At 43.8% G+C, this 18,943-nt stretch overlaps 1 protein-coding gene across 4 annotated transcripts in view; it reads right to left on the bottom strand.

The window, feature by feature from the left end:
* IPO11 (importin 11) overlaps positions 1-18,943 on the bottom strand; it is an 813,637-nt gene that overhangs the window by 702,245 nt on the left and 92,449 nt on the right. For all 4 annotated transcript variants that reach the window (XM_030193171.1, XM_030193174.1, XM_030193172.1 and 1 more), the window contains 2 exons: positions 13,472-13,520; positions 4,364-4,434 (listed from right to left, as the gene is read on the bottom strand). In XM_030193171.1, coding sequence (XP_030049031.1) covers positions 4,364-4,434; positions 13,472-13,520 — 120 coding nt within the window. The remainder of the gene's footprint in view (positions 1-4,363; positions 4,435-13,471; positions 13,521-18,943) is intronic.

The raw sequence follows: 18,943 nt of genomic DNA, 5'->3' as shown, positions 1-18,943 counted from the left end.
ACTGTGTCTGTTAGATTTGGAAGATGATCTAAAATTAGAGAAGGATGAATATTGCTTGTCTTTAAGAAAGGCCTGTTCAATAGCGAAGCACTGTATCCTGCTTCAGTGGATACAGCCAGAACCACCAACATTAAAATTATAGAGAAATCAAATGCACCGGATGCTGAGAATGGAGTCTTCAGGAAAGGAGACAAAAAGATTAATACATTCATCCAACTCTGGACACCCTTTATAAACTTGCAGACCCCAAAACTAAGTAGTATGGTATTCAACACATTATGGATTTGAATCTGTTTTAGAGAAGTAATTGACCCTTCTCCTTGGGCTGGGGGAGTGGGGGACTATGAAAAAAAGGGAGTTTAAAACTATTATTCTGAGAGGATATTAGGGTTTTGAAATGCATACACTGTTGTTTTTGTATTAATGTTTCATGATTTGAGAGAGGGGGAGATGATTTTTTCCATTAAAAAACAGAAGAATACAAAATGTAGAAGACTGTAACAAATACAGTTATCAGTGCTATAGGTTTTTTGGCATACTCCTGCAGAAGAAAATCTTCCAGCAAAAAATTACAGCTATTACTCATGTTCCAACGTATTTCATTGCTTGAATGAAAACAGCCATATGAAGTTGAGCTGGGAGACAATATGATAGAAATATTTTTTCTAAAGCGAAAACAAGCAAAGGTGAGCAAAGCCCTGTGCTGGCGGTGGGCAGCAGCTCTTTATGGTGCAGGTAAGTGTGAGGGAGAAGGCGCACATGCTCTCCTGCTCTCCTGAAGACAAAGTGGGGAGTCTGCATCTAGCCCCAAACTGGCCACCATCAGCTCCTACTCTGCAGTTGAGCCACAGCTCTGGGCTACGCGCTACAACTGGGACCTAATACAAGGAGGAGTTGCGCAGACAAAGGCAGAGCAGAAGCATCTTCCCTTCTAGTTGTTTGCTCAGTCTTGTAGGTCTGCCCACGTAGCTTAGGCTTTTTTTTTTTTTGTAACGCAAACCACAGTTTTCTACATAGAACAAATGAAATGAGCAACACAGTGTGTTGCTTCAATCAGACTCACAGCTTTAGGGAAAAAAAGATATTATGTAAATGAACAAACTCCTGGTATCTGAATAAACAGCTGTGTGTGAACAGCCCAGCTCCAAAACTCTGTCAACTGGCAGCAGCTACCCCTTAATTTCTTCTGGGTACAGCTACAGATTGTTCTGCTATATCTCTCTCCCTTCTCCCCAAGCTATTCAATACCTCTGAATTTAAGTGAAATACTATAATGTGCAGATTTTAAAACGCACCTTGCTTACAATGTGACATGTTCTTGCATTCCTCACTATGCTGCCTTCAATCTGTAAAAGTTGGAGGCCTTGGGGAAAAATGCACAATATGGAAATCTCCATGGGAAGAGTTGGCATAAATCCTTTTCTAGCAGTGTGGGGGAATGAATATTTCCCAGATATTTGGTCACGTAAGAAACTGATGAATTTATAAAGGCAGAAGTAAAAATATAGAACAGCAATATGATTCCTGTTGGAAAAGTCAGACTCTTATGGATCCCTACACAAACTATATACCAGCAGAATCTCTCACTGCGGACACATGCAGAACACAGATCAACCTTCTCCAAGTACAGAATAAAGGAACAAAAATTAGAACAGGAAACACCGAGAAATCACACTCTCTATAACAGAACAACACAAGAGAAATACAAATAAAAAGGCATTATCTACTGTAGGGAGCAAGATTACTTTCTACCCCAAAATAAAATCCACAAATAATTTATCTGGATACTCATGAAATGTTAAAAACTCGTGGGACACAGTGTCTCCAGCCACAGTGTTTAAATATCTTCCACAAAGATGTGTCGTGTGAGTTAAGCAGGTACTTGTCAATAGTGGACCCAACATACTAGTATATACGCATCTATACACTAATATTCCAAATATTTACTCCAGTAACAAAAATAAAACACCTGTTGCCCAACCAGGTCCATCATTATGAATCCTAGTAAATCAGGGGAAGGGTAGGGAAACAGAATTGTGCCAATCGATATTACCCCCCTTCTTTCCCTTCACCAACACCAATGAAACATGAATATAGGGACATAGATAAAATCCAGATACCCCAGATCCATTAGATCCAGTCTATGCCACATTAAATCAAACTTCAATAAAAGGTCAGGCTTTTCCCCAGTCAGCCACATCCCCAGATCCTCTGCTGCCTCAGAAAGGCCCTGCTATGCCTCAGCTTATCCTGACCAGGAATCTTGGAATTTTTTTTTTCTTCACATTAAAGGTGGATCTGAAAGTCTCCTCCAGATCTGACTTTATTGCTAAGAATCAACCTAACTAGGGATGTTCAGAGGCAGGCCGAAGCAGGATCCGGAGACCTCCAGATCCAACTTTAATGCGAAGAAAGCAAAACACTTACGTTCCTGAGAAGGAAAAGCCAGCATAAAGAAGGTCATGGCAGCAGAGGGTGCAGGGACACGGCTGAGCAGAGAACTGGGAAAAAGCCAGATCCTCTGGATTTAAGGTGTTATAGACTGGATCAGGTGGATCCAGGAGATCTGGCTTTTACTCAGGCCAAGATGCACAAAAGTCCTCGTTAGAGCCGTTCCGTACCGAATTCCATAACGAATCGGTACGGAACGGCTATGCACGAAGGATAGGGAATGCAAATGAGCTGTTCGTTGCAGCTCACTTGCATTCACTAACCCTTCGTTAAAAACGTCGGTAAACGGCCCGTAAAGCATGCCCTGAGCAGGCACACACATTCAATTAAAAAAAAAAGATAGCAGGATACAGAAATTATTCCATAGCCAGCAGCTCTCCTGCCCTTCCATACCCCCCAACCGCTTCATATAAAGCCCAGCACCTCCTCTGTCCTTGCATAACCCCTCATGGTAAGGAGGAGTATCCTAATGGTTAGTGCAGTGGGGAACCAGGTTCAGTAACCACTGCAGCTCCTTGTGACTCTGGGCAAGTCACTTAACCCTCCATTGCTTTAGATGCACAACAAATACCTGTATATGTAAACTGCTTTAATTGTAACTAAAGAAAGGCAGTATACCCCATCCCCTTAATTCATAGAAAGCCCAGCATACCCTCTGCCCTTTCATAGCACACAACCCTCCTATAAAACCCAGAATCATTTCTGCCCTTCCATACCCACCCACCCATCTCCTTTGCCCTTCTCTACTCCCCCACCCCCAAAACCCAGCATAAGATGATCTTAAAATTGTTTGTTTTTTGTCACCTGAGCAGTGGGTACTGGGCGCTGCACACTGGCAGTATAGGAGAGGAGGGCCGAGTTGAATGCAGCAGCAACAGCTCTTCTCTTCAGTGGCTCTGCTCACTCTCCCGCAGTGGCATCACAGGCTCTGCTCTATCTCCCACAGCAGCAGCTTCGTGAGCTCTGCGGCTCACTCTCCCTCAGTAAGCGGCAGCTTTGCAGACTTCTCTGTAGCACAGCACCGAATTCTGATGCCCCCAATGACGCTGAGCATGCCCCTGCGGCCTGGAAGTGCTGGCTCCTGCCTACCGGCACCAAGTGACTCAACGTGGTGCTGGTAAGGCAGGTGCCAGCAAGTCCGGCTAGTAGTCGCAGGCACCAGTGTCATTGGGAGTAATAAGAGAGGCACATCAGCGACTCGACAGACAGAACGCAGGCACAAAAAACAGCAGCTGCTGCATTGATCAATCAGAGGCTCACCCAAAGGCCTCAGCTTCAGCAAACTGCTATAGCCAGAAGTTGGTGTCTAAAATTCAGGCACCTATTTCTCCACCAGCGTAGGGGAAGCCTGAGAGAGGGAGGGGAGGCCTGGGCCCCTGAGGCCTCCTGTAGCTACACCACCAGCGGAACGGTTAGATTCCAACGGGGACGAGTGAAATTTCTGTCCTTATGCAACTCTCTAACATACACGCATAGCCGAGACACCTAACACTTATGAATCTATGTGCACTACATGCAATTCTATAAAGTAGCACATAAGTGCATTCGCACATGACAGGAAGGGGCAAATATTTGGGCAGAGCGTGAGGGGGCATAGACATGTATAACCTTACATGCATAATACAGAATACTATAACTTACATGCATATCATGGAACACTTAGGCATGAATATTTACACGTCATTGACTTGGCATAACTGTTCATGCCTAACATTAGGTGGGTCAATGGTGACTTATGCTAGTATTATATTACGGTATCTTGACCCACAGATGCTATTATAGAATTACTGCTCAGTGCTCAGCATTCACACACCTACCTCTAGATATCCAGTTATAGAATTACCCCTTAAATTTGATAAGACAACTGAGACAAAATATCAGTTTGGAGACAAGCTGCTAACAAGATACTTACCACTTTAGTAAAAAGAATAATTACTTTTTCCAACCTCTCTCTGCACGTATTCCCTGGGCCTATTCTTCTACCTATCAAAAAAGACACCAGACACATAGAACACTTGGGATTAATACACATGTAAAAACAAAAATAGATACTAAAACATATATATATATATATATATATATATATATATATATATATATATATATAAATGATAATTCAACAAGGCAACAGAGAAGCAAGAGTTCTTTTAAAAATGACTATTTGCACATAGCAGATGAATGTATTAAATATCAACCTGAAGATAGGGCTAACATTTTGGAAGTAATTTTAAAAAGTTATTTCTACTTGGAAAAAAGCTTTAATTGTACAATCACTTATGTCCATAAAAAGTAGGTACAAGTGTAAAAGTCGGCCACTCTTTCCAATCTATGTACAAGTTTTCCCAAAGTCATATTTTTGGCGGAGTTCTGATGTTCATAATTTATAAAATATGCAGGTACATGCATCAAGTGCATGCACATATTTACACCTTTTTCAAAGAAAGTGTAGATTTGTACAATGCGCATCTGTGTGCTTTTGGAGCTTGCACTGGGAGCCTGTTTTATAAAGGCACACAGGGCACCTAGGTTATCTTAATAAAACAGGCTTACATAGCACCTTTCTGGATTTCTCCTAGGCAACCTGTTATAAAATTACCTCCAATATGTATATGCTTTTGTTTACCTTTTAATTAATCATAAGTATTATTTAGTCAATTTCCCCTATAACAACTCTCTTTTCCCCATTCAACTACTTCCAGGAAGTGCCAAAATATTTTGAAAATTTATTTGTTGCATTTGTACCCCACATTTTCCCACCTATTTGCAGGCTCAATGTGGCTTGCATAGTACCGTCAAAGGCGTTTGCCCAGTCGGTGGATACCAAATACAAAGTTGTATAGTGATCGTATGAGGTATAAGTGGAGGGTCGGAATGCTGTGTTGGTAGGTGAAGAGGGTTACGTGGGGTCGTTGGGGTAGGCCTTTTTGAAGAGGTGGGTTTTTAGTGATTTCCTGAAGTTCAAGTGGTCATGGATTGTTTTCACAGCTTTTGGGAGCCCATTCTATAGTTATGTGCTTATGTAGGAGAAGCCGGCTGCGTAAGTTGTTTTGTATTTCAGTCCTTTGCAATTTGGGTAGTGTAGGTCTAGGTAGGATCTTGATGATCTGACTTTGTTTCTTATTGTTAAGTCTATAAGGTCTGTCATGTATCCTGGGACTACGCCGTACATGATTTAGTGGACTAAGGTGCAGATTTTGAAGATGATCCGTTCTTTGATTGGGAGCCAATGCAACTTTCCTCGGAGGGGTTTGGCACTTTCAAAGCGTGTTTTGCTGAATATCAGCCTGGCTGCTGTATTTTGGGCAGTCTGGGGTTTTTTTTATGAGTTGTTCTTTGCAGCCCGCGTAGATTCCATTGCAATAATCTGCATGGCTTAGGACCATTGATTATATTAGGTATTGAAAAGTTGCTCTTGGGAAGAAAGGTTTTAATCGTCTGAGCTTCCACATTGAATAGAACATTTTCTTTGTTACAGAGTTTACTTGGCTCTCGAGGGTAAGGTTGCGATCGAGTACGACACCGAGTATTTTCAAACTGTCCGAGGTAGGGAGGGTACGTCCTGGAGTATTTATGGTTGTGGGTTTGTATTTGTTATATGGAAAGGAGAGGATGAGGCTATGGACTTGTCCTTTAGGAAACCGTCCAAACCCTTTTCAAACTCTGCCAAGCTAACCGCCTTCACCACGTTCTCCGGAAACAAATTCCAGAGTTTAATTACGCGTTGGGTGAAGAAACATTTTCTCCAATTTGTTTTAAATGTACTACACTGTAGTTTCATCGCATGCCCCCTAGTCCTACTATTTCTGGAAAGCGTGAACAGATGCTTCACATCCACCTGTTCCACTCCACTCATTATTTTATATACCTCTATCATGTCTCCCCTCAGCCGTCTCTTCTCCAAACTGAAAAGCCCTAGCGTCCTTAGTCTTTCTTCATAGGGAAGTCGTCCCATCCCCACTATCATTGTTGTCACCCTTCGCTGCACTTTTTCCAATTCCACTATATATTTCTTGAGATGTGGCGACCAGAATTGGACACAATACTCAAGGTGCAGTCGCACTATGGAACGATACAACGGCATTATAACATCCTCACACCTGTTTTCTATACCTTTCCTAATAATACCCAACATTCTATTCATTTTCCTAGCCGCAGCAGCACACTGAGCAGAAGGTTTCAGTGTATTATCGATGACGACACCCAGAGCCCTTTCTTGGTCCGTAACTCCTAACGTGGAACCTTGCATGACGTAGCTATAATTTGGGTTCTTTTTTCCCACATGCATCACCTTACACTTACTCACATTAAACGTCATCTGCCATTTAGCCGCCCAGTCTCGTAAGGTCCTTCTGTAATTTTTCACAACCCTCTCGCGAATTAACGACTTTGAATAACTTTGTGTCATCAGCAAATTTAATCACCTCGCTAGTTACTCCCATCTCTAAATCATTTATAAATATATTAAAGAGCAGCGGTCCTAGCACTGAACCCTGAGGAACCCAACTAACTACCCTTCTCCATTGTGAATACTGCCCATTTAACCCCACTCTCTGTTTCCTATCATTCAACCAGTTTTTAATCCACAATAGGGCATTACCTCCTATCCCATGACTCTCCAATTTCCTCTGTAGCCTTTCATGAGGCACCTTGTCAAATGCCTTTTGAAAATCCAGATACACAATATCAACCGGCTCCCCTTTGTCCACATGTTTGTTTACTCCTTCAAAGAATTTTAAGTAAATTGGTCAGGCAAGATTTCCCCACACTAAAGCCGTGCTGACTTGGTCTCAGTAATCCATGTCCTCGGATGTGCTCTGTAATTTTGTTTTTAATAATAGCCTCTACCATTTTCCCCGGCACAGACAGACTCACCGGTCTATAATTTCCCGGATCTCCCCTGGAACCTTTTTTAAAAATCGGCGTTATATTGGCCACCCTCCAATCTTCCGGTACCACGCTCGATTTTAAGGATAAATTGCATATCACTAACAGTAGCTCCGCAAGTTCGTTTTTCAGTTCTATCAGTACTCTAGGATGAATACCATCCAGTCCAGGTGATTTGCTACTCTTCAGTTTACCGAACTGCCCCATTACGTCCTCCAGGTTTGCCGTGAATTCAGTAAGGTTCTCCGACTCGTCCATTTGAAATACCATTTCCGACACTGATATCCCACCCAAATCTTGCTCGGTGAAGACCGAAGCAAAGAATTCACTTAATCTCTCCGCTACATCTTTGTCTTCCTTGATCGACCCTTTTACCCCTTGGTCATCCAGCGGCCCAACCGATTCTTTTGCCGGCTTCCTGCTTTTAATATACCAAAAAAAATGTTACTATGTTTTTTTGCCTCTACTGCTATCTTTTTTTCATAATCCCTGTTGGCCTTCTTTATCTGTGCCTTGCATTTGCTTTGACACTCCTTATGCTGCTTCTTGTTGTTTTCAGATGGTTCCTTCTTCCATTTTCTGAAGGCGTTTCTTTTAGCCCTAATAGCTTCCTTCATCTCACTTTTTAACCACACCGACTGTCTTTTGGACTTCCATCTTTCTTTTCTAATTCGTGGAATATGTTTGGTCTGGGCCTCCAGGATGGTAGTTTTGAATAGCATCCATGCCTGTTGTACAGTTTTTACCCTCTCAGTTGCCCCTCTAAGTTCTTTCTTAACCGTTCTTCTCATTTTATCATAGTCTCCTTTTTTAAAGTTAAACGCTAACGTATTTGACTTCCTTGAAGTAACGTATAGTTACTTCAAGGTTGATATCAAAACTGATCATATTATGACCACTGTTATCAAGCGGCCCCAGTACCATAACGTTCCCCACCAGATCATGCGCTCCACTAAGGACCAAGTCTAGAATTTTTCCTTCTCTCGTCGGCTCCTGCACCAGCTGCTCCATAAAGATGTCCTTGATTTCATCAAGGAATTGTACCTCTCTAGCATGTCCCGATGTCACATTTGCCCAGTCTATATTTGGGTAATTGAAGTCACCCATTATTATCGCATTGCCCATTTTGTTTGCATCTCTGATTCCTTTTATCATTTCTGCGTCGTCCTGCTCATCCTGGCGAGGCGGACAGTAGTACACTCCTATCACTGTCCTTTTCCCTTTTCTACATGGAATTTCAACCCACAATGATTCAAAGGTGTGATTTGTGTCCTGCTGAATTTGTAATCTATCTGAGTCAAGGCTCTCATTAATATACAATGCTACCCCTCCACCAGTCCGGTCCACCCTATCACTACAATATACTTTGTACCCCGGTAAGACAGTGTCCCACTGGTTATCCTCCTTCCACCAGGTCTCAGTAATGCCTATTATATCCAATTTTTCATTTAGTGCAATATATTCTAACTGTCCCATCTTATTTCTTAGACTCCTAGCATTTGCATATAGACATTTCAGAGTATGTTTATTGTTCCTATTTGCATGATGATTAGTGTTTGACACTATTGATTTCCCACCTTTTGTCTGATCTTTAGTTGTATTTAAAGGCACCTGGCCTACCACGGTCTCTTGTGCAACCTCACTATCCAGAAACCCTACCTTCCCTGTTTGTGAAGTATCCTTGCAAGATACCTTATCCCGAACCATGCGCTGTTGTGCGATTCTCGGCCTTTCCCCCATATCTAGTTTAAAAGCTGCTCTATCTCTTTATTGAATGCTGACACCAGCAGCCTGGTCCCACCCTGGTTAAGATGGAGCCCATCATTTCGGAATAAGGCTCCCCCTTCCCCAGAATGTTGCCCAGCTCCTAACAAATCTAAAACCCTCCTCCCTGCACCATCATCTCATCCACGCATTGAGACTCTGGCGCTCTGCCTGCCTCTTGGGCCCTGCGCGTGGAATGTGTAGTATTTCAGAAAATGCCACCCTAGAGGATCTGGATTTGAGCTTTCTTCCTAAAGGCCTAAATTTGGCTTCCAGAACCTCTCTCCCACATTTTCCAACGTCATTGGTACCCACATGTACCAAGACAGCCAGCTCCTCCCCAGCACTACCTAAAATCCTATCTAGGTGCCGTGTGAGGTCTGCCACCTTCGCACCAGGCAGGCAAGACACCAGGCGATCCTCCCGCCCACCAGCCACCCAGCTATCTACATTCCTAATGAATGAATCGCCAAGTATGACAGCTGTTCTAACCTTTTCCTCCGGGTCAGCCATTGGAGATTTATCCTCGTGCGAGAGGATAGTAGATCTTCTGGTGGGTAGGTCCTAGCTACAGGAGTACTTCCTACTTCACCTTCTGGGAGACCTCCCTCCTCCAAGATAGCTCGAGATTCAGCAGAGTTTTCCCTATGACAGGTATGGGAGAATATGCATACAGAAGTCCCTCCTCCCAAATGAGGAGAAAGGCATCCGAGGCTAGTCTGACATGTGATCCCCATCTGGAACTGTACTAAGAGATAAGTTATTCAGATGAGTGGCAAAGACATCTAACAGGAGGATGGCCCCACTCTCAGAAGATCTCCAGGGCTACTGCCCACACTGCTCATGTGGTTGCCTTATCTAGCTCAGTCTGTCTGCCAGACAGTTGCTCTTCCCTGCCAGATAAGTGGCTCTGAGCACCAATCCTGTACCTTCTTGCTTGTTAATATATCACAACCTGATTGTCCGTTTAAATGGGATAATTTGATGCATTAGGCAACCTCTAAAAACCTTTAGAGGGCTCCATATGGCCCACAGTTCCAGGAGGTTGATATGATGCCCAGCCTCCTGAGAAGAATACTGACCTTGGCTGTGGAGCATGTCTACATGAGCTCCACAGGCCAGGTTTGATGCATCTGTCATCAGTGTCTTATAAGGTAAAGGAATTTGGATTAGTAGTCCCTTAGTCAAACTACTTCAAATTGTACACCAAGACAGATTCCTCAAGAAGAGGAATGATAGTTATGGTATCCATTAAGTTCCCTGTGGTTTGGGACCACTGAGATGCTACGGTCCACTACTTCAGCCTCAAATGGAAGTGTGTCATGGGCGTGAAATGTACATTGGAGGCCATGTGGCCCAATATTCTCAACTTCTGCCCAGCTGAAACCTGCTTGCTCTGAAGAACTTGCAGCGCTACGGAGACCAATGCTTCTATTTGCTGTTGCAGTTTCGGTTCAAGCTTTTCTCCTGGGTATAGGGGGGCTCCTATAAGCTCCAATTACTGTACTGGAAAGAAATGGAACTTGGGCTACTTAATGACAAACACTAGCAGTTCTAGCACCTGAATAGTTCTGCTGATTCCCGAGTTCCTTCCTTTGATGTGCTCTTTATCAGTCAATCATCTAGGTAGGGAAACACATGTACTCCCAATCTACATAGCAATGCTACGACTAGTGTAAGACATTTTATGAATACTCTGGGAGTTGAAAAAAGGCCAAAAGGCAAGGTGCAATGCTGGCAGTGGTGTTTCCTTACTTGAAATCTTAGATACCTCCTGTGAGTGACATATCTGAATATGGGTGTAGGCCTCCTTTAAGACTAGACAGCACAGCTAATTTTTCCTGAATCATGGGGATCAAGGCGTCCAGGGAAATCATCATGACCTCCTACTTTGATGGGTATTTGTTCAAAACCCGTAGGTGTAAGACCACGTCAAGGCATGTGGAGACCACCTTGATGCCAATGTGTCCCCAGTGTATGATGAAGCTAAGGAAGTCATTAGGACTGATGTCACTGATACCAAAGTCAATAGACCAGACTGCTCTGCACCAAAACTCTTTTTTGCAAAGTGTAAGGGGGTTTATAGAACACTGCCCCTCTCCATTAGGAAAGGTCCCTCTGATAGCCAGGACCATCTTAAGAGCACTGGTCCCACCCTGGGAGGAAGTGAGACGGGAGGGGTGGAGCCCATAAAAAGAGCATACAAGACAAGACCAGGCTGAAGTTAAGGGGGCAGAGGGGAGGAAAAACTGGCCACAGTCTATGCCTTGACTGAATACATCTAGCTGCTGTGACCTGCCTGAGGTAAGCCAACCTTGTGCTTTTGTTAAGACTCGCAAGCTTTGCTGAGGTCTGGCTAAAGCAAGACCTGGACTTCTGAGAGAAAACAAGAACTATAGTGTTTGGGGCATGGCAACCCTAGCAGTCATAACTTCTGTTAGGCCTGCCACTAGAGGCCTGCTTAATAACTGTGTTTCCTAAACTGCAGAAGTTTACCAACACTATGTCTCGGGCCCTGGAGAGGAACAGGCCAAGGGCGTTCTTTAAATAAATACTTATTTCTTGTTCATCCCTTTTGTCCGGCTGCATTATTTCTCCAGCCCACCCCCAACCCCTTGCTCTGGGTCTCACACACGGTTCCTCACCAACTTTTAATACATCTTGCCATATATGAACCCAGTTTACAAGAAGGAGGATTATGATCCCTGACATGACAGGCACCAGCTATGGGTGTCTGTTAAGGACATGGTCCTGCCACATCAGAGACACTTCATAAAACCACTGGGAGTTTTCTAGGACATGTCAGGAAAAATAGCCAATGCAAAATCAAACTACTCAATTATGAAAAATGTACCCGACTGGGATGCTTGATGCTTAAAAGCGCCTACTGAGCTGTGAAAAATAAAGAAAATTTTAAAGTGCCAAAAAAACTAGGAAAACTAAATGGGAGGGGGAGTGGCCCTGTGTAAGAACTTGCACACAAGAGTTAGAAAAATGTGACAAAAATAGCCCCCAAAAAAGCTGAACATGCAAGTTGAGGGAAGAAGTAGTAGAGACAAGCTCTCTGCTCTGTAGATGAAGAAAAACTGCCCTGGTCCTACATAGCAGTGGAAGGTGGGAAGGCACATGAATGCAAAGTACATGTTTCAAAAAAGCTTTGAGAATAAGAACACTGGGGAGTGTTCCTGCAACATGGCTCCAACGATGATATTACCCATATGCGAAAATATAATGTCCTGCTTGTCCCTCAGAGAACTGTGATAAAATCTGAAAAATAAGACTGGATTGCTGAAGATGTTGCCTTCCTAGACTGAGAAAACTCTCCTGCCACCAAGATGGTTGGTTTCCAAGAACTTCATCACTGAGCCGGGCTGTGTTTCCCTAAACACTCCATCTCCCTCCTAAGCCACAGAGTTGACCTTCTGAATTGGAGTGGGCACATCTGGGTTGGTTCCACACACTATGATTGGAGCTGTCGGTGTAACCTCGGCGAGTTGGGTTCCTTGCGGCTGCATTAGTAGAATCTACCACTCCAGACTCAAAATGACATATAACAGACAGCTTTCATCTGTCACTAAATGCCCCAGCAAGTCAGCTGGAGAACAAGTCACCACCTCTAGTCATACCACAAAAGCATCCATTGCTTCCTAGCATGGCATGACTTCTGGACATGGTTCAAATCACTCACTGCTTCCCCAGCATGGCCAGGTTCCTGGACACAGTTCAAGTCACTACCTGTTTTCTCCAGCCGGGTCTGACTTCTGGCCACAGCTGAAATCATTCACTGCTTTACAGCACGGCACCTCTCTCCCCATTGAGTGGAACAGCTGCTTAACCTTTCCTCCAAGCTTTCCCCAGCCTTGAAGAAGGTTTGTTACGAAGCCTTTCAACTTCTTCCCTTGTACCTAGAGCTAGAGCAGCAGTCTCCATGAGCTCACTTCCCCAGTCATCTTGGGCTTGGATCTCCTCTCCGACCTCTTTCTCCACCTCCCATTCCATGGGCTCCTCCCTTTATGGTCCCCAGCTGGTCCTCTCCCTCCTGATTATTCCTCCTCAGCCAATTCCCCTCCACTCCCTCGGGATCCTGGGACTTGTAGTTGGAATCCCGGGTATGAAACCTACCCATCTTGCTCCTCTCCCGGATCCCTTCTTCCCTGACCCTCAGGGGTTCCTCACAGCTCATATGAATAATGTAGTTATTTATGCTTTTAAAGAAGCAATGTACTGAAGAATGACAGTACATCATCAGCAAGTTTCATTTGTTTTGCTCGAAAATTGAATTAAAACAAATAAATAAAAGCAGCTAATAATGTTACCTAAATGTTATTTATAAAGCATAAAAAGGAAGTTATTGTACTTCAGAGCTACTTACAGCATTCCATAAATTGTTTCAGTCGCTCAAAAACTGCATGTAGAAATTCCTGGAAAGAAAGAGAAATCTAAATATTGAACACTATGAAAAAATATCCTGTGAAGTCTCCAGTCTACTAGTTACTCAGACACAAATATTTAAATACATTCTCTCTTGCTAGACATAGCAACTGAATTGGTTTAATATGATCTACCTTTTCTATATATCTGCCTAAGGACAAAGGTGAAAAGGGACAGACTCTGTAGGTAATATTTCTTTACTGAAAGGGTGTTGGATGTATGGAATCGTCTCCCAATGAAAGTGGGAGAGGCGAGAACCATCTGAATTCAAGAAAGTATTGTGCAAGCAGAAAGGATCTCTGAGGAAGAGGATGGGATTGTAAAATGCATTAGTTGCTATGGCTCTGCAGAATGGATAGGCCAAATATCTGCAATCATATTTTGTTTCTATATTTCTTTATAGATCTGATTACATATCACTCTATACAGTTCTAAAAACCAATTTAAATCCATGACTAGGAGTCAAATTAAAAAATCCAAAACAAAAATGTACTAACACTTGTAGAACTAATGTGTTTCAAATGTAGAATCCCATGGGTTCCTATGTAGCTGTAATATGAAAATTCGAACACAACTCATTTAACAAACTACAAACACATGCATAATAAACTCATATCGTGCAAGATTAAGAAGTGAGTTCATCTGTAACATTAAGAGGCCTGACTTCTAAACTGCAGTAAGCTTTTGCACTTACCATGCATTGGTGCAAAAAGCAAAGATTACTTACCTGTAGAAGGTATTCTCCGAGGACAGCAAGCTTTATATTCTCACACATGGGTAAAGCAACCCACGTTGCCCAGTTTGGAGTTTATATGAAGCTGAAAACAGCTTTGTGGAGCAGAGCATGCACAAGTGTCTTCCCGCCCGCCAAAAGAGCACGGGACCACAAGTCGAATACTATAGCATATGAAAAAAAAAAAGAGGAGACAACTCCTAGGGATGGTGGGAGGGTTACCTGCTACAGGTAAGTATATTTGCTTTCTCTGAGGACAAGCAGGCCTATTATTCTCACGCATGGGGAATCCCTAGCAAACAGGCTCACTGAAAACAATAACCATTGGTCAGTTGGGCCTCACAATGGTGAGGAGAAAACACAGATCAACCTGAAACTATATACAAACTGAGAGTGCAGCCAGCAACAGAACAAAATGGGCCTAGGAGGGTTGAGTTGGATTCTGAACTCCAGATTCTGCAGTACTGTCTGGGCATGCTGATCAAGGTAGTAGTGAGATGTGAATGTGTGGACTGAAGACCACATCTCAGCCTTGCAAATTTCTTCAATGGAGACTGACCACAAGTGGGCTATTGATGCAGCCATTCTGAGCCTTAACATGACCCTTCTGAGCAGCCCAGCCTGGGCATAAGCAAAAAAAATGCAACCTGCCAGCCAATTACAGATTATGCATTACCCGACAGCAACCCCCCATCCTGAAATAAAAATTTGGGTGGACTGTCTGTGGGGCTTAGTTCACTCCAAGTAAAAGGCCAATGGTCACTTGCAGTCCAAGGAGCACAAGGCGCTCTCGCCAGCATGGACATGAGATTAGGGAAAGAATGTTGGCAAGACAATCAACTAGTTCAGATGGAATGCCAACACTTAGGCAGGAATTTAGGGTGCGTGCGGAGGACTTCTCTGTTGTGAGGAAATCTAGTATAATGTGCATCCACCACTAAGGTCTGAAGCTCACCAACCCTGCGAGGTGAAGTAACAGCCACCAAGAAAATGACCTTCCAGGTCAAGTACTTCAGATGACAAGAATCTAGTGGCTCAAAAGGAGCTTTCATCAGCTGGGTAAGAACAACGTTGAGGTCCAATGACACAAGTGAAGATTTGATGGGGGCCTTTTTCAACTGCAAACCTCTCATAAAGCAAACTATAGGCTGTCCACAGATGGGCTTACCCTCTACACGTTGATAAGCAGCACTAATTCACTAGAGTGAACTATTACAGAGTTAGCCTTAAAGGTGCAGAAGGTATTCAAGCAGGTTCTGTGTAGGGAAGAAAATAGGATTTAGGGCCTTGCCCTCAAACCAGACAGCAAACCTCCTCCATTTACCATAGTAACATAGTAGATGATGGCAGAAAAAGACCTGCACGGTCCACCCAGTCTGCCCAACAAGATAAACTCACATGTGCCATTTTTTGTGTATATCTTACCTTGATTTGTACCTGTCTTTTTCAGGGCACAGACCGTATAAGTCTGCCCAGCACTATCCCCGCCTCCCAACCACCCGCCCCGCCACCGGCTCTGGCACAGACTGTATAAGTCTGCCCAGCACTATCCCCACCTCCCAACCATCAGCCCTGCCTCCCACTGCCGGCTAAGCTTCTGGGAATCCCTTCCTTCTGAGGAGGATTCCTTTATGTTTATCCCACGCATGTTTGAATTCCGTTACCATTTTCCTCTCCACCACCTCCCGCGGGAGGGCATTCCAAGCATCCACCACTCTCTCCATGAAAAAATACTTCCTGACATTTTGCTGAAGTCTGCCCCCCTTCAATCTCATTTCATGTCCTCTCGTTCTACCGCCTTCCCCTCTCCGGAAAAGGTTTGTTTGCAGATTAATACCTTTCAAATATTTGAACGTCTGTATCATATCACCCCTGTTTCTCCTTTCCTCCAGGGTATACATGTTCAGGTCAACAAGTCTCTCCTCATACGTCTTGTAATGCAAATCCCATATCATTCTCGTAGCTTTTCTTTGACCCGCTTCCATTTTTTTTTAACATCCTTCACAAGATACGGCCTCCAAAACTGAACACAATACTCCAGGTGGGGCCTCACCAACGTCTTATACAGGGGTATTAAAACCTCTTTTCTTCTACTGGTCACACCTCTCTCTATACAGCCTAGCAATCTTCTAGCTACGGCCACCGCCTTGTCACACTGTTTTGTCGCCTTCAGGTCCTCAGATACTATCACCCCAAGATCCCTCTCCCTGTCCGTACCTATCAGACTCTCACCGCCTAACACATACGTCTCCCGTGGATTTCTACTCCCTAAGTGCACCTCATAGTGGAATATTTCCTGAAAGCCAGAAGACCCAGGAGACACCCTCAGGAACAGACAAGGAAGCAAATTATAGGCTCTTAACATTGTAGTCCTATGGGTAATCACTTCCAGCGAACTTTCCAGGAAGGAAGGAAGGTTCATTTCTTCACCCATTTCTCGTCTAGGGGGGTCTCCCAATATCCCCCTAGTATTCCAGATGTAATGGGCCCGAGTTATGGGAGGCAATGAATCTTTGTCCATTCCCAGAACATCAATCATATATTTTTTCACCATCTCAATTGGAGGAATTAAAGGAGATTTGGGGAAATTAAGGAACCGAAGGTTAAGTCTCCGAGACTGGTTTTCAAGGTATTCCAAACGTTTGTGCAAAAAGTTATTATCCTTAACCAAGACGGATTCCAAAGACCCCATTTCTTGAATTTTGGTATCCACTTTTTCAATCTTAGAGGACTGCTGTGCTGTCACCTGTGCCTGTATCAGAACTGCGTCTGAAAGAGTTTTAATATCATTAGTATTTTATTTTAACATACTTTGCATAAAGGAGTGAGTGTTGCATACCATATCCCACAGTGACTCAAGTGTCACAGTAGAGGGCTTGCATATTCCACCAGATGGTAAAAGGAGGTGTGGTGGGGTCTCAGGTCAAGAGAGCTTGGTAACAATACCTTGTGGCAGTACCTTTAAGGCCAATTCGGCCGAAAACACAGGATCCAAGGTCACACTCAAATTCACCGCTGTCCTCCCCTCTGTCAGCTGCGAGTTTACCCCTTCGGTGTCGGATACTGACTGGGCTGCAGCAAATAGTTCACTTCCTGGCTGTGGTGGATCCCTGCGGTCTCTGGGACTCAGAGAAGCCCCGTCTCCGCTTCCCTTCGACGCCAAAGCGTCGACAGTTGCAGAGGGAGTCGGCGTGCAAAGAGGTCCCGGTGGCGTCTTGGGGAACTGTAAAATTGATTGCTTCAATGCTGACGAGGGCCCAGGAGCCGAGGGAAGCTCCCTTACCTTCCCCCTTTGTTTTCCCATCGCGAACGAGTCGAGGGACCCGCAAGAGGCAACAATTCACAGCGTCCCCAGGAAGCTTACTCAGGTGCGTGTAATCAAAGCGCCATCTTGGAATCTCTACTACACTGTAGTTTCATCACATGCCCCCTAGTTCTAGTATTTTTGGAAAGCGTGAACAGACGCTTCACATCCACCTGTTCCACTCCACTCATTTTTTTATATACCTCTATCATGTCTCCCCTCAGCCGTCTCTTCTCCAAACTGAAAAGCCCTAGCCTCCTTAGTCTTTCTTCATAGGGAAGTCGTCCCATCCCCACTATCATTTTAGTCGCCCTTCGCTGCACCTTTTCCAAATCTACTACATCTTTCTTGAGATGTGGCGACCAGAATTGAACACAATACTCAAGGTGCAGTCGCACCATGGAACGATACAATGGCATTATAAAATCCTCACACCTTTTTTCCATACCTTTCCTAATAATACCCAACATTCTATTCGCTTTCCTAGCCGCAGCAGCACACTGAGCAGAAGGTTTCAGTGTATTATCGACGACGACACCCAGATCCCTTTCTTGGTCCGTAACTCCTAACGTGGAACCTTGCATGGCGTAGCTATAATTCGGGTTCTTTTTTCCCACATGCATCACCTTGCACTTGCTCACATTAAATATCATCTGCCATTTAGCCGCCCAGTCTCGTAAGGTCCTTCTGTAACTTTTCACAATCCTGTCGCGAGTTAACGACTTTGAATAACTTTGTGTCATCAGCAAATTTAATTACCTTGCTAGTTACTCCCATCTCTAAATCATTTATAAATATATTAAAAAGCAGTGGTCCTAGCACAGACCCCTGAGGAACCCCACTAACTACCCTTCTCCATTGTGAATACTGCCCATTTAACCCCACTCTCTGTTTCCTAGCCTTCAACCAGTTTTTAATCCACAATAGGACATTTCCTCCTATCCCATGACCCTCCAATTTCCTCTGTAGCCTTTCATGAGGTACCTTGTCAAACGCCTTTTGAAAATCCAGATACACAATATCAACCGGCTCCCCTTTGTCCACATGTTTGTTTACTCCTTCAAAGAATTGAAGTAAATTGGTCAGGCAAGATTTCCTTAGAAATAATCTTATCAAGAAAACAGTATGAGCTGTTCTCCTTATTTCCGTAATCTAATACCACAATGCTAGAGAACAGCAAAAAAATAAAACCCAAAGGGTAAGATGATTTGCAATTCTTAATGGATATAGGTAAAGCCCTCAGAGACCAAGCATTGACCGAGGTCTGACCTGCAAGACTTTAATATCTACAAGAGATTATACGGTCTGCGGTCCTCTCTCATTCATAGGGCTATATTTTACCCATATTAGTTTGCTTATGAACAAAAAAATCATTT

Source organism: Microcaecilia unicolor, chromosome 2 (assembly GCF_901765095.1).
Source record: "Microcaecilia unicolor chromosome 2, aMicUni1.1, whole genome shotgun sequence".
NCBI classification, from domain to species: domain Eukaryota; kingdom Metazoa; phylum Chordata; class Amphibia; order Gymnophiona; family Siphonopidae; genus Microcaecilia; species Microcaecilia unicolor.
The sequence above is the reverse complement of the archived record's forward strand: the minus strand, read 5'-3'. Positions and strand labels throughout refer to the sequence as shown.